The sequence below is a fragment of the Budorcas taxicolor genome, chromosome 2 (genome assembly GCF_023091745.1).
Source record: "Budorcas taxicolor isolate Tak-1 chromosome 2, Takin1.1, whole genome shotgun sequence".
Lineage (NCBI taxonomy): Eukaryota > Metazoa > Chordata > Mammalia > Artiodactyla > Bovidae > Budorcas > Budorcas taxicolor.
The window spans coordinates 50,743,241-50,757,808 of NC_068911.1; the positions used below are offsets into that span (position 1 = coordinate 50,743,241).

Genomic DNA, 14,568 nt, shown 5'->3' on the forward strand with positions numbered 1-14,568 from the left:
GTTCAGTCATCCAGGCATGACTCTCTGGACTGTGGCATACCAGGCCTCCCTGTCCCTTACCATCTCCCGAATTTGCTGAAGTTCATGTCCACTGCATTGGTGAAAGCATCCAGGCATCTCATTCTCTGATGCCCTCTTCTCCTTCTGTCCTCAATCTTTCCCAGCATCAGGGACTTTTCCAATGAGTCAGCCCTTTGAGTCAGATGACCAAAGTAATCATCTGATGAGAACAGTTGACTCACTGGATTGAGTAAATCAAACACCCAAGAACAGTTAAGTATTTTTCAATTTAGAGTTTATAACCAATAGTTATTATGAAGGTTGTTTCTTGATAATAAAATGAATTAATAGTCTATATTTTTTATAGTTTTGAAAAAATTTTCAATATACAAACAGGCCAGTGATTCCTTATTTACAAAACAACCATTTTAACACATGATAGTACACAGATAGTTTAAACCTGATTCATTATTTAATGACCATATTGACTTCAACCGTAACAAATTTTCTTAAACATAATTATGTAGCTTCTGGAAGATGGGTTAAATGATGAAAAAATGGGCGACCATGAACACACCCTTTAATTTCATTTCTAAACTGCTGCTTCATTCTGTAGATAATATCGTGGATGTCCTCTTTTGATAAGTACATGGGTAATTGTCTAGACAGACGTACTGCTTCTCCCTGTGGAGAGAAAGCCATACATTTTACTGTGATATACATGAAGCAGAAAACAGGTTTTTACTGGCAAATAGGAAGACAGAAAATTGATTATATTCTTTAATTATTCACTCACTCAATAAATATTTACTAAACAACAATATGTGCTAGTCACTGTCGTAGGTTCTATAAATACAGCAGAGAACAAGAAAAGCAACATCCTTGCTCTTCTGAAACTGACAATCTAGTGCAGAGAAGCAGAAAGATAAAAAGATAACCTAGACAACCTAGGGGGGTGGAATGGGGTGGGAAATGGGAGGGAGGCTCATGAGGGAGGGAGTATATGTGTACCTATGACTCATTCATGTCAATGTACGGCAGAAACCAACACAATACTGTAAAGCAATTATCCTCCAATTAAAAATAAATAAATTCTTTAAAAGACAAAATTTCAGCAAGTAACTGCACAAAATTAAACTGAGTCATGTGATAAAGAGAGTATGGTTAGGGAAAGTTTCCTCCAGGTGACATTTAAGCAGCTTCTCCTCTTGTAAACAGGTAACAAACCTTATAGGATTTCAAAATCATTTACTATTTTATTAAGAAAGAGTTAAGTACCTTAAAATCTAGCCAATCTACATAAGCTAATAATACATACCTCTAAATAACTTATCACTTTTCGAGGTCTACATTCATAAACTTCCTTTGCATTTTTGTTTAATATAGCATTAAGGATTTCTTTTAAATCCATCACTCCATAGAATGGAAGGCAATTAGCCATTCCTTCTATTTCCAAGTAGTTTTCAGCAATGGAAACTCCTAAAAGAAAAAAATATATAAAACTACATATAGTTAAATTTTGTTTTAACTGTATTCCAGAAAATGTCTAAGAAAAACAAAATCACTGTTAAAGTATTTGGTGAACATTCATTAGAATCTAATATTGTCAGAAAAAGTTTTGTTCCCTAGTTGAAGAACAAATAATAATTTCCCATAGGATTTCACATTCACATTAAGTCATAAGTGCTCAAAGAAACCACATGTACTTTATATCATTTAATCTCAGATATTATTGTTCTGTTCCCTACATTTGTTTAGAACATTTCTTACTTTGGAGAGAAAATGGAGTCCCATGATATTTATTAAAATAAAACTGGTTTAAATGTTTTAGCAACTGTTGCTATTCAAATTCTATCCTACTGGTTTAATATCTAAAAGCCTGAATTATTTTGAAGATTAGTTTATCTTACAAGTTATTATAAAAATAGTTTTTTTTTCCAGCTTTATTTAGATATGTTTGACACATAACACTGTGTAAGTTTAAGGTGCACAAAGTGTTGATAAATATACATATAAGCTACAAAATAATTACCACTATAGTAACTTATTAATATATTAGCAGTTTGAGGAAATGAAATACTAATGTTTAGTTTTTAGAATAATGTTTAAATCTGACATATCTATTATTTGAACTTCCCAAACATCAAATTTAGCTTTAGAACACATTTTATGATTTTTAGAAAACAGCAAAGACTTGGGTTTTTTGGCTCTATCTGTGTAACAGTATTCTTAATATTGCAGACCACAAAATGTTAGAGATAGTTCAATGTTGGATAAGCTATCAAAGGGAAAATTTTAAAAGAGGAGTGATGTAGCTTGAAGAGTTTCAGGTCCTGAGATGAACCCATTCCTAACCTGCCATTTACAGACTAGTTCCTTGACCTGAATGGCAGATGCACTAGTGGTATAACAGAGCAGGCATCCTAATGTTCCTCCCAGGAAACAACTGGAGGACAATATAAGAAGATACATAATCAAGTGTTCAGGGATAAAATACAGAGCTCGGTAAAGGGAGACAAAATGAGAGTCTGAGCAACCAACCTTAAATGGGACTTGAAACAGGGATTAGATAGGCAAAGAGGAAGTAGCAGAATATTCTAGTAAACATCTTTTATATATATACAGATAGAAAAAATTTATCAGCCAAGAGACTTTTCATTATTGCTAGTTCTATATTATTTGCAGTATGATGAGACTGAAACATTTAATAATGACTACCTGAATTCAGGAAAATTTTGTGGATATGGGTAAAAACTGCTGTGTGTGCTTAGCTGCTCAATTGTGTCTGACTTTTTGCAACCCCATGGACTGTATCCCACCAGGCTCTTCTGTCCATGGGGATTCTCCGGCAAGAATACTGGAGTGGGTTGCCATGCTCTCCTCCAGGGGATCCTCCCAACCCAGGGATTGAACCCAGGTCTCCTGCATTGCACATGGATTCTTTACCATCCTGAGTTACCAGAGAAGCTCGGGTAAAAAGTATATGGGAACAAATGAGGAAATTGAACAATATGTTAATCTCTGTGTTTGCAGAATATAGATGAGGAAAACTTAAGAGACATTTGGAATCACATTCAAGTTTTCATAAAATTCTGTGAAATGCTTCCCCATTTTTTGAAAATACTTTAATAAGTGGTCCGACAAGCTTGCAGTTTCCAAAATGGGTAATTCTCACTGATACAGAATAAAAGCTATTCTCATTAACAATCATATTTCTTTAAGGTCACATTAAGAATCCTTTCCCTTAAAGCCAAATGTATTCTTCCTCTTTTTCAAGTGCTTTTATCCAAAGATGTTTTCTGGCAACTGGCAAACTGCTGATCAAAAGTTAGTCCAATACAGTAAAACTTGCTAAAAGACTTGAGTAATAAGTCTTTTTAAAAAAATGACAAAAAATAATGAAGGAAAAAACAGCTAAAAAAAATGAAGAAAGGAAACATGAGTATTTTTACCTCGATCTGTTACAGAGAAGAGAAACAATGCTGATGATAACCTGAGTAAATTCCACTCAAGTCAGCTTGCAGATGACTAGCTTATTCATTTTTATATCTCTGGTGCCATGCAAAGTACCCCGCGTTTATAGGACTTTTAAAAACACTATCTACAAGTTAAGAGCTCAATGTGTTCCTGAAAGAGAAACTTACTGGGTAACTCAAAAACAAACATGCTCCTGAAACAGACAGGCTAATTATCCTAACTTAAACAAAAATTGCTGTGATAACATCTTTCATGAAAAAAAAAAAAAAAGTACTTGCCACCAATACCACAAAGTTATTTAGGAAAATAGACTGAGAAAAAAATATCTTGCTACACACATAAACTCCATACTTCAAATAAATCTTTAAATGTCAGAAGCCCTGAGGAAAAAAGATTTCTAGGAGGACCTAAAAAATGAGTGGAAGTGTTAGTTGCTCAGTTGTGCCCGACTCTTTGTGACCCCATGGACTGCAGCCCACCAGGCTCCATCTGTCCATGAGATGTTCCAGGCAAGGATACTGGAGTGGGTTGCCATTTTCCTCTCTAAGGGATCTTCCCAACGCAGGAATTGAACCTAGGTCTCCTGCACTGCAGGCAGATTCTTTACCGACTGAGCTACAAGGGAGGAGGTGCTGGAGAATAGGAAGAGAAAAGAAAATTTAAACACATACCATTAAACACATACCATTGGCATATACTATGCTAACTGACCTTTATGAAGTAAATATATACATTTTAATAGGAAATAAACATAAATTAAGAGCTAGGTTTTAAAGGCAGATTGCTTGGGTTCATATCCTGGTTCTATCATTAATTCTGTATACTTAAGCAAACTAAACTTCTCCTGCCTTGACTTTTCTAACTGTAAAAAATGTGCATAGCATAGCAACTGAACCATAGGCCTTTAGAAAGATCAAATGAATTAATACATGTAATACTTATAGACTAATGCCATGCAGGTAATAATTATTAGCTGCTACTGATGCAGAAACATTGAGGCCAACTGATTCTCCCTACAACATGTATTTAAATGGCAGATCTGGCACTTGAACTAACTCTTTACTCCAAATCTAAATATCCAGGATTGAGGTAGGGGGTAATAAGTTCTGAGTAGGTTTTCTTAAAACTGCTAGTCAATAAAATTAAAGTATGGAACACCAAAGCATTTTCTGTATATATCCTATTTCATGGTATTATATATCATTTTTATTTATTTTCTCTTCATGTCTCAGTAAATCATTCCTTTAAAATTTCCCTACACTGTTTTACCTACACTTTGCCCATGGGAAGTTTAGGGGCGAGTGGGCCAGGGGACAGCGGAATCACTCATCCTGGAACCTTTGTGCTCGATACCAGACAGAAAGCAAAGTAACAGGACAAGACTGGCCTGCATTTGCAGATGGGCTGGGCTTCCCTGGTGGCTCAGAGGTTAAAGCGTCTGCCTCCAATGCAGGAAACCCGGGTTTGATCCCTGGGTGGGGAAGATCCCCTGGAGAAGGAAATGGCAACCCACTCCAGTATTCTTGCCTGGAGTATCCCATGGACAGAGGAGCTTGGTAGGCTACAGTCCACAGGGTCACAAAGAGTCAGACACGACTGAGTGACTTCACTTTCACTCTCCTTACCACTAGCGCCACCTGGGAAGCAGGGGTAGATAGGGCAGAGGCAGTTAAGTATGGAAACTATGAAAGAGCAGAGAAGGGGCCAGCCAGGAAAACTGAAGTCTCCTAGCCAGATGAATTTTCCTTTCTCTCCTCACCTGGTGAATTTCCATAGTAAACAAACAGTATTATAATAGGCTTTATAGCAAAGCCTGGACCATAAACAAAGCTGAGTGCCAAAGAATTGATGCTTTTGAAATGTGGTGTTGGAGAAGACTCTTGGAGAGTCCCTTGGACTGCAAGGAGATCCAACCAGTCCATCCTAAAGGAAATCAGTCCTGAATATTCATTGGAAGGACTGATGCTGATGCTGAAGCTGAAGCTCCAGTACTTTGGCCACCTGATGTGAAGAACTGATTCATTGAAAAAGACCCTGATGGTGGGAAAGATTGAGGGCAGGAGGAGAAGGGGATGACAGAGGATGAGACGGTTGGATGGCATCACAGACTCGATGGACAAGAGCTTGAGTAAACTCTGGGAGTTGCTGATGGACAGGGAAGCCTGGCATGCTGCAGTCCATGGGGTTGCAAAGAGTTGGACACGACTCAGAGACTGAACTGAACTGATAGCAAAGCCATGGGAGCAAATCATTCACTCTCCAAGCAGTCAGACTGTTGATGTTAGACACCTCATTGGTAAAACAAGTAAATCATTTTAGAAAAGAAAAAGAGATGTCCAATTTTGTTACCTGATTCCAGTATTCTACATGTTTATTTCTGCTTCATCAGCTAAGAAGTATTTAATAATTCAGTTAGACACAGCAGGCAGTATGCATGTTGTGACAAAGGATGGCAAAAACTATAGTTGTTAGTTATGGAAATGCTATATATAACACAAAGCAATGGACTGAAAGAGATGCCAAACTTGCTTGTTTCAGGCAGCTGACATCATACTTGCGGTGAGACAAAAACATACCATCATATCTGTAAATTATGAAACCCGAAAGTAACTTTTAGAACAAGATTTATTTTTCCAACTCAGGAAATATTAAACCACAGTATCATACCTGGTATCAATTTTATCTTGAAACCATTTGCTGTAAGACGAGGATCGGACAGGTAAATAGATCCACTGTACCTTTGGTCATCTGCTGTCATTTTATGTAAAATCTCTAAATAATGGGATCCATTAAAAAGACTGAAAAAGAAATTATGGCCCTTTAACTTCTTAAATATTTAAAGTGAAATAAGAGAATTTATGGGAAAAAGTTAATCTGAAGGCCCTTTAAAAAGTGTTATTATCAGTAACCAAAATACAACGGTGTAAGGAGCCCTGTGAGAAACTCTACTGCTTTTACATATGCTTAATACTTCACAGACCTACCACATACAGTGTACAGAAAGGAAGAATAGACAAAAACCAGTTTCTATCTTCTACAACTTTACAAACTAAATGTGAAATTTAAAAAGTGCTCTTTCGATATAATACAAATGAAAACTTTATTTATAAATAATGCCACGGCACAATATATTGTCAAGTTATTGATGCAGTCCACCTTGCATAATATTCTGTCATTAGTCAAGGCTTCTTCAATAAGAAGACAATAAGCAAGTAACCTTTTCTCCCAGGAACTTAAAAATTTAATAATTCAGGACTCTGGAGAGATTTGTCCTGTATATTATAGGCATGATATGTTTGCTAAAGGTGGCCTATAACATGGTTCTGAGTGGTAAAAGCATTAAACAAAATTTTGAGGTGGTGAAAGATTATCTAGGGCAGAAATTAACCTTTCATGTTGGTTTTAGGCCTGCTCAGGGTGCTTCATAACGTGTTATTCACAATAATGTGTCTGTTGACACCCACCATATGGTAGGTGTGTAAGGCACTATTCTACATTCTATCCGGTACAGGATGATAAGCTGCTACTTGTTCATTAAAATCCTGAACTCCTCGAAAAAGCAAATGGATAATATCTTTGCTTATCATCTCTGAAAGGTTGAGGAGAGCAGATACCACAGAGAGGAGAACTATCTATAACTATATAGATAGTAGGGGTGCTCTGTCTGGTGCAACCCAATATTCAGAAGGTCAATCTGCGAGCCAGCAGTGGTGGCAGTGGTGGTGATGATGATACAGTGTAGAAAGTAGTGGTGCAGGATCCAGAGTTACTGTCAAGATTGGAATCTTACATACACCGCTTATATACTGACTGTATGAACCTTGGTAAGTTACTTGACGTTTCTGTACTTGTTTCTGTATTAAAATGTGGATACCTCTCATTAGGTTATTGTGAGATAGGATCATGAAAGCAAAAACCTTAGTAAAGTTCCTATCATACAGTAAGAGAGCAATACATATTAGCCACTTTTGTTATTATTATTGAGCTCTTACTTTGTATTTCATAGATCTCTATTCTGCTGAGAGATAAACTATACAACCTGCATTAGAAATCTGATGCAAAAACAGTCCAACACATAATTATCCTATTTATGACTCAGTTTTTAGAAACTTATGACTGGGATGTCACATTTCAGAAGAAAGGGGAAAAGAATTTTGAATGAAGCTTTGTTGCTATTCAAATATGAAAGATTATTCTCAGGCTGTATGGACCCAAATAATAATTTTAATGTAATTTTTAATCTGTCATATATTTTAGTACTTTTAATGTATTATAAAAATATCATAAAGAAAAATATTTTTAAAAACCTGTAATCTGTACAAGCACAAAACAATTTTTGATATAAATGAAAATTTACAAACATTTGTAAGAGAGAGAGAAAAGTACTGATTTTGTACAAAAGTACAAATTTTGTTACTGTTTAAATTAAACCCAAGGGTGTATTAATTCTTTTAAATTCTTCCTTTCACAATTTCCTAAGCCAGTGTAAAGAGAATACTGTGAAAGACACTGGACTTTGGTTACTGTGATTACTACTACAGTATTCTCTTTACACTGGCTTAGGAAATTGTAGGAAGAATTTTAAAAAATTAATACACCCTTAAGTTTAATTAACAGTAATTTGACAGTACTTTTCTCTCTCTTCCCTTAAAACGAGCTAGAGTGTATTGGAAATTTTATACTCAAAGACAGCTTTATCAAATGTTTTTCTGTTTCTAGCCCTGTTTTTCTTTCTGGAGGAAGTGTCTGTAACACAAGAGTTTGAATACATTTTTAAAATGAGTTTTGATTTATTTCTGTATGTTCTGATATAGAACTTTGTCCTACAAAACAAACTCACATTTTTTAAATTTTAGGTTACCTCCTTTATCATAACTTCTTCTACCTATGTAAGCCTAAAAAGAGAAATATTAAGTATATTAAAGTGAAATGTTAGTATTTTAGTTAATAGCTATGTTTTAAGAGAAAACAATTTGTTCATGTAAGATATGAACAGGAAATACTCCATTTATATTCTATAATAATATAAGTGCAGGCAATAGTCATCTGTGGACAAAACCATTTTGGAAAAGTTAACCGGGAACTCTAAGGTAGAATGTCAGGTTGTCAGCAACTCACTTCAGTTCAGTCGCTCGGTCGTTTCTGACTCTGCAACCCCACGGACTGCAGCACGCCAGGCTTCCCTGAACCCAGTGATGAGTGCCTTTTGATGTGATGAACTATGAAGCACACAGCATCACCTATTAAGAGGTCTTACCAGAAAGTATCTATTCAATCCTCCTGAACTAATATCCATTTAAAAATGGGAGGGAAAAACAAGTTAAACACCACAAGGAAACAGACAGACAAATAGAGACAATGGGATATTCTAACAAATAAGTGACTAAGTATCCACAATAAGTTAATGGTATGATATTAGAAAAGATTTAAAATACATAACAAAATGCAGTGGCTGGACCTGGGTTAGATGTAAATTAAAGTTAATAATCCAAAATATACAAAAATACATTTTGAGACAATCCCAATGAATTAGTATTGTACAGGGTATGAAAAAAGGCATTGTAGCTAGGTAAGAAAATGGCCACTTTAGCAATACACTGAAAACTCTTTTAGGTAGGAATCATTCTAAATCCTTTAGCAAAAGGAAAAACATACATGCGCATATATAAATATCAAAGACAGACAGAGGAAATGTGGGAAAACCTTGATAACTATTGATAAAGGCAAGCACTGTATAATTCTATGTTGGTCTATGTTTGAAATGCTAAAACAAAGACAACACAAGAAGTGCCATGGCAATCCAATGTCAGAATTACCCTGGGGAAGTTACTAACGTATGGGTGGTGGGGGACTGAGCTTGCTATTTATTAAGTGCATAAGTAATCTAGAATATTCTAAAATTATTTAAAAGCAATTAATTCTACTAAATATTAGAAATCAAATTATACAATTTCTTTAAATAAATACCACTTTTCCGTACTAGGAAATTCAACTTTTCACCTTCAATTTCAATTAGTAAATGTTTTTTAAGGGTAAAAAAAAATATTACTTCACCATACCTCTCTGTTAATATAATTGGTTTTTCCAGTGGCTCTGCAGGAAGTTTGTGATTCTCAAGAAGTCTTTTAAATAGCAGAGCTTCTTCCACTCTATATGGATTTAACAACATTATTTCTGTTTTGGATGTAATTAGCCAAGCATCAGGAAACTTGAGATTGTGGATCAAGCAAAATTCGTCCTTTTCTTCTAAGTCAAATTTCTTCTGTGTATCAAAATTCTTTTTTAAGTTTTCCATAGAGAAGGGAATCTGAACTATTTTAATGTTTTGGTTCTGTTTTTTTTCAATTTGGGCCTGAAAGAGCTCATCAAGTTTTGGCTGATTAGATAGTGAGGTTTTCAACTTGTGCTTCTGTGCCAAATTCCAAACACTGGTGGGTTTCATCCTTTTTTTGCCATCTTTTAATGATACTTGTGACTCTTGTTCGATGGCTCTCTTGATTTGCTTATTGTATCTTTCCAAGTCTTTAGTAGCTTTCTCTTCATATCTATGAATAAATATAAAAATGATCTAATAAAGTCATAATGACAAATATATTAACCATCTGAAGTAAATGTTATAAAAAATAAAGAGGTGGCATTCCAGGCACAGTAATGCAAAGGGGCTCATATTGCACTAACCCACCAATATATAACCATGATAAGCTGGGAACAAAATAAAGAAATCAACTATTTAATACAGGCACTGAAGAGTATAGAAAAGCAACAGAATTTGGAATGGATTCAACCCCTGAAGAGATCCACATTTATGCCACTTTTAACCAGACACAGTCCCCAGCATTATGGGAGAATAGCAAGACCTCGGTCAGAAAGCTGAACTCACAATAGAGTCATCAGAGCATAGAACACCCTGCTTCGAAAACAACTGGAAATCGAGGAAGAAAATCTCAGAAAATCCTACGTGTGAGAATCTAGAGGAAAGTAAGCACTAGACCCTAAATGAACTAAACAGAGATTTCAACAGCTGCGTGCTGCAAAATAAAGAAGAGTTTGGAGCTTAAGTTTCACATAATCAGATGACTCGGAGAACAGTTTGTGCTTTCAATTAAAATTGGAGAAGGGCTACTTCTTAGGGAAAAAACACACAACTATATTATAGAACTCAGGAAGTTGCCCTAAGACTAACACCAAAATTTAAAGTCTTTGCCTGAAGTATAAAACAAAGCCTCCCCAAGCTCCAGGGGACCTGTCAGTAACTTAACTGTATGGTAGAACAAAACCCAATACTTTTCAAAAGATAATAGAACCCAGGGTTTCTCCAACATATCATCAAAAATGTCCATTATACAAGCAAAAGGTAACACTCAAGCAATAAAACAGAACAATGTGAGTTATGGGAAAGAAAAAATGAACAGTAGAAACCATCTTCAAGATGATACAGATGTTTGAATTTCAAACAGAAATTTTTAATGGGTTTTTGACAGATGAATCATGGTGGAGAGTTATGACAAAACATGGTTCACTGGAGAAGGGAATGGCAAACCACTTCAGTATTCTTGCCTCGAGAACCCCATGAACAGTATGAAAAGGCAAAAAGATGCAACACCGGATGATGAGCCCTCCAGGTCGGTAGGTATCTAATATGCTACTGGAGAAGAGGGAAGAAATAGTTCCAGAAAGAATAAAGAGGCTGGACCAAAGCAGAAACAATGCTCCACTGTAGATGTATCTGTTGGTGCAAGTAAACTCTGATGCTGCAAAGACTGCATAGGTATTTGGAATGTTAGGTCATGAATCAGGGTAAATTGCACATGGTCAACTAGGGCTTCCCTAGTAGCTCAGTTGGTAAAGAATCCACCTGCAATGTGGGAGACCTGGGTTGGACACCTGGGTTCGATCCCTGGGTTGGGAAGATCCCCTGGATAAGGGAAAGGCTAGCCACTCCACTATTCTGGCCTGGAGAATTTCACTGACCGTATAGTCGGACATTATTGAGAGACTTTCACAAGCAGGAGATGGGAAGAGTAAACATCGGCATTTTAGGAATCAGTGAACAAAAATGAACAGGAATAGGTGAATTTAATTCAGATGACCATTGCGTCTACTCCTGTGGCCAAGAATCACTCAGAAGAAATGGAGTAGCCCTCATAGTCAACAAAAGAGCTCAAAATGCTGTAGTATTTGACTGCAATGTCAAAAATGACAAAATGATCTTAGTTCATTTCCAAAGCACACAATTCAGCATCACAGTACTCCAAGTCTATGCCCCAACCACTAATGCCAAAGAAGCAGAAATTGAACAGTTCTATGAAGACCTACAAGACCCTCTAGAATACCAAAAAAAAAAAAAATGTCCTTTTCATAAAAGGGAACTAGAATGCAAAAGCAGGAAGTCAAGAGATGCCTGGAGTAACAGGCAAGTTTGGCTTTGGAGTACAAAACCAAGCAGGGCAAAGGCTAACAGAGGTTTACCAAGAGAACACACTGGTCATAGCAAACACCCTTTTCCAACAACACAACAGACAACTCTACACATGGACATCCCCAAATGGTCAATACTGAAAAAAGACTGATTATGTTCTTTGCAACAAGACAGAGAAGCTCTATACAGTCAGCAAAATCAAGACTAGAAGCTGACTGTGGCTCGGATCATGACCTCCTTATTGCAAAATTCAGACTTAAATTGAAGCAAGGAGGGAAAACCACTAGACCATTCAGGGATGACCTAAGTCAAATGCCTTATGATTATACAGTGGAAGTGACAAATAGATTCAAGGGATTAGATCTGACAGAATGCCTGAGGAACTGTGGATGGAGGTTCATAACATTGTAGAGGAGGCAGTGACTAAAACCATCCCAAAGAAAAAGAACTGCAAAAAAGGAAAGCAGTTGTTTGAGGAGCCCTTACAAACAGCTGAGAAAAGAAGTGAAAGGCAAAGAGAAAGGGAAAGATATACCCAGCTGAATGCAGAGTTTCAGAGAATAGCAAGTGAACTCACGTCACTCAGTGGTGTCCGACTCTTTGCGACCCCATGGACTGTAGCCTACCAGGCTCCTCTGTCCATGGGATTTTCCAGGCAATAGTCCTGGAGTGGATTGCCATTTCCTTCTCCAGGGGATCTTCCCAACCCAGGGATCGAACCCAGGTCTCTTGCATTGTAGACAGACGCTTAACCGTCTGAGCCACCAGGGAAGTCCCTGCAAGAGAATAGCAAGGAGAGATTAAAATAAAGATTTCTTAAACGAACAATGCAAAGAAATAGAAAAAAACAATAGAATGGGAAACACCACAGATCTCTTCAAGAAAATTAGATACCAAGGGAACATTTCATGCAAAGATGAGTACAATAAAGGACAAAAATGGTATGGACCTAACAGAAGCAGAAGATATTAACAAGAGGTGGCAAGAATATACAGAACTATACAAAAAAGATCTTTATGACCCAAACAACCATGTTGATGTGATCACTCATCTAGAGCTAGATATCCTGGAGTGTGAAATCAAGTGGCCCTTAGGAAGCATCACTATGAACAAAGCTAGTGGAGATGATGGAATTTCAGCTGAGCTATTTCAAATCCTAAAAGATGATGCTGTGAATATGCTGCTCAATATACCAGCAAATTTGGAAAACTCAGCAAGGGCCACAAGACTGGAAAAGGTCAGTTTTCATTCCAATCCCAAAGGAAAAGGCAATACCAAAGAATGTTCAAACTACTGTACAATTGTGCTCATTTCACATGCTAGCAAAGTAATGCTCAAAATCCTTCAAGCTAGGCTTCAACAGTATGTGAACCAAGAACTTCCAGATGTACAAGCTGGATTTAGAAAAGGCAGAGGAACCAGAGATGAAATTGCCGACATCCAGATAAAGCAAGAGAATTCCAGAAAAACATCTGCTTCATTGATTATGCTGAAGTCTTTGACTGTGTGGATCACAACCGGAAAATTCTTGAAGAGATGGGAATACCTGACCACTTTACCTACCTCCTGAGAAACCTATATGCAGGTCAAGAAGCAACATTTAGAACTGGATATGGAATAATGGACTGGTTCCAAATTGGGACAGGAGTACATCGAGGCTGTATGTTGTCACCCTTTTTATTTAAGTTCTATGCAGAGTACATCATGTACTCTGGGCTGAATGAATCACAAGCTGGAATCAAGACTGCCAGAAGAAATATCAACAACCTCAGATCTGCAGATAACATCACCCATATGGCAAAACATGAAGAGGAACTATCGAGCCTCTTGATGAGGATGACAGAGCAGAGTGGATAAGCTTAAAAACTCAATGTTCAAAAAACGAAGATCATGGCATCCTGTCCCATCACTTCATGGCAAACATAGAGCAAAAAAGTGGAAACGGTGGCAGCTTTTATTCTCTTGGGCTCCAAAATCACTGCAGACAGTGACTACAACTATGAAACTCAAAGACGCTTGTCCCTTGGAAGAAAAGCTATGACAAACCTATTCAGTGTATTAAAAAGAAGTGACATCACATTGCTGACAAAGGTCTACACAGTCAAAGCTATGGCTAGACTCAGGTAGATTATGATAAATTAAGGATGTATAATATATTACCCAAAGCAAAAAATCTGGCAAAGCCAGTAAAAGAAATTTAAAATTAGATATGAAATTATATTCATGTGGTCATGTATGGATGCGAGAGTTGGACTGTGAAGAAAGCTGAGTGCCAAAGAACTGATGCTTTTGAACTGTGGTGCTGGAGAAGACTCTAGAGAGTCCCTTGGACTGCAAGGAGATCCAACCAGTCCATCCTAAAGGAGATCAGTCCTGGGTGTTCACTGGAAGGACTGATGCTGAGGCTGAAACTCCAATACTTTGGCCACCTCATGCAAAGAGCTGACTCACTGGAAAAGACCCTGATGCTGGGAGGGATTGGGGCAGGAGGAGAAGGGGACGACAGAGGATGAGATGGCTGGATGGCATCACTGACTTGATACTCATGAGTTTAAGTGAACTCCGGGATTTGGTGATGGACAGAGAGGCCTGGTGTGCTGCGATTCACAGGGCTGCAAAACGTCAGACATGACTAAGCAACTGAACTGAACTGAACAAACTGTCTTGTCACT

General features: G+C 37.1%; 1 protein-coding gene across 1 annotated transcript in view; it reads right to left on the minus strand.

Annotated features, from left to right (window-relative positions):
• Positions 1-519: 519 nt before the first annotated feature.
• PMS1 (PMS1 homolog 1, mismatch repair system component) overlaps positions 520-14,568 on the minus strand; it is a 109,151-nt gene continuing 95,102 nt past the window's right edge. The window contains exons 10-13 of the mRNA XM_052635435.1: positions 9,537-10,022; positions 6,145-6,275; positions 1,319-1,479; positions 520-684 (exon numbers count right to left, since the gene is read on the minus strand). Of these exons, the coding sequence (XP_052491395.1) occupies positions 520-684; positions 1,319-1,479; positions 6,145-6,275; positions 9,537-10,022 (943 nt within the window). The remainder of the gene's footprint in view (positions 685-1,318; positions 1,480-6,144; positions 6,276-9,536; positions 10,023-14,568) is intronic.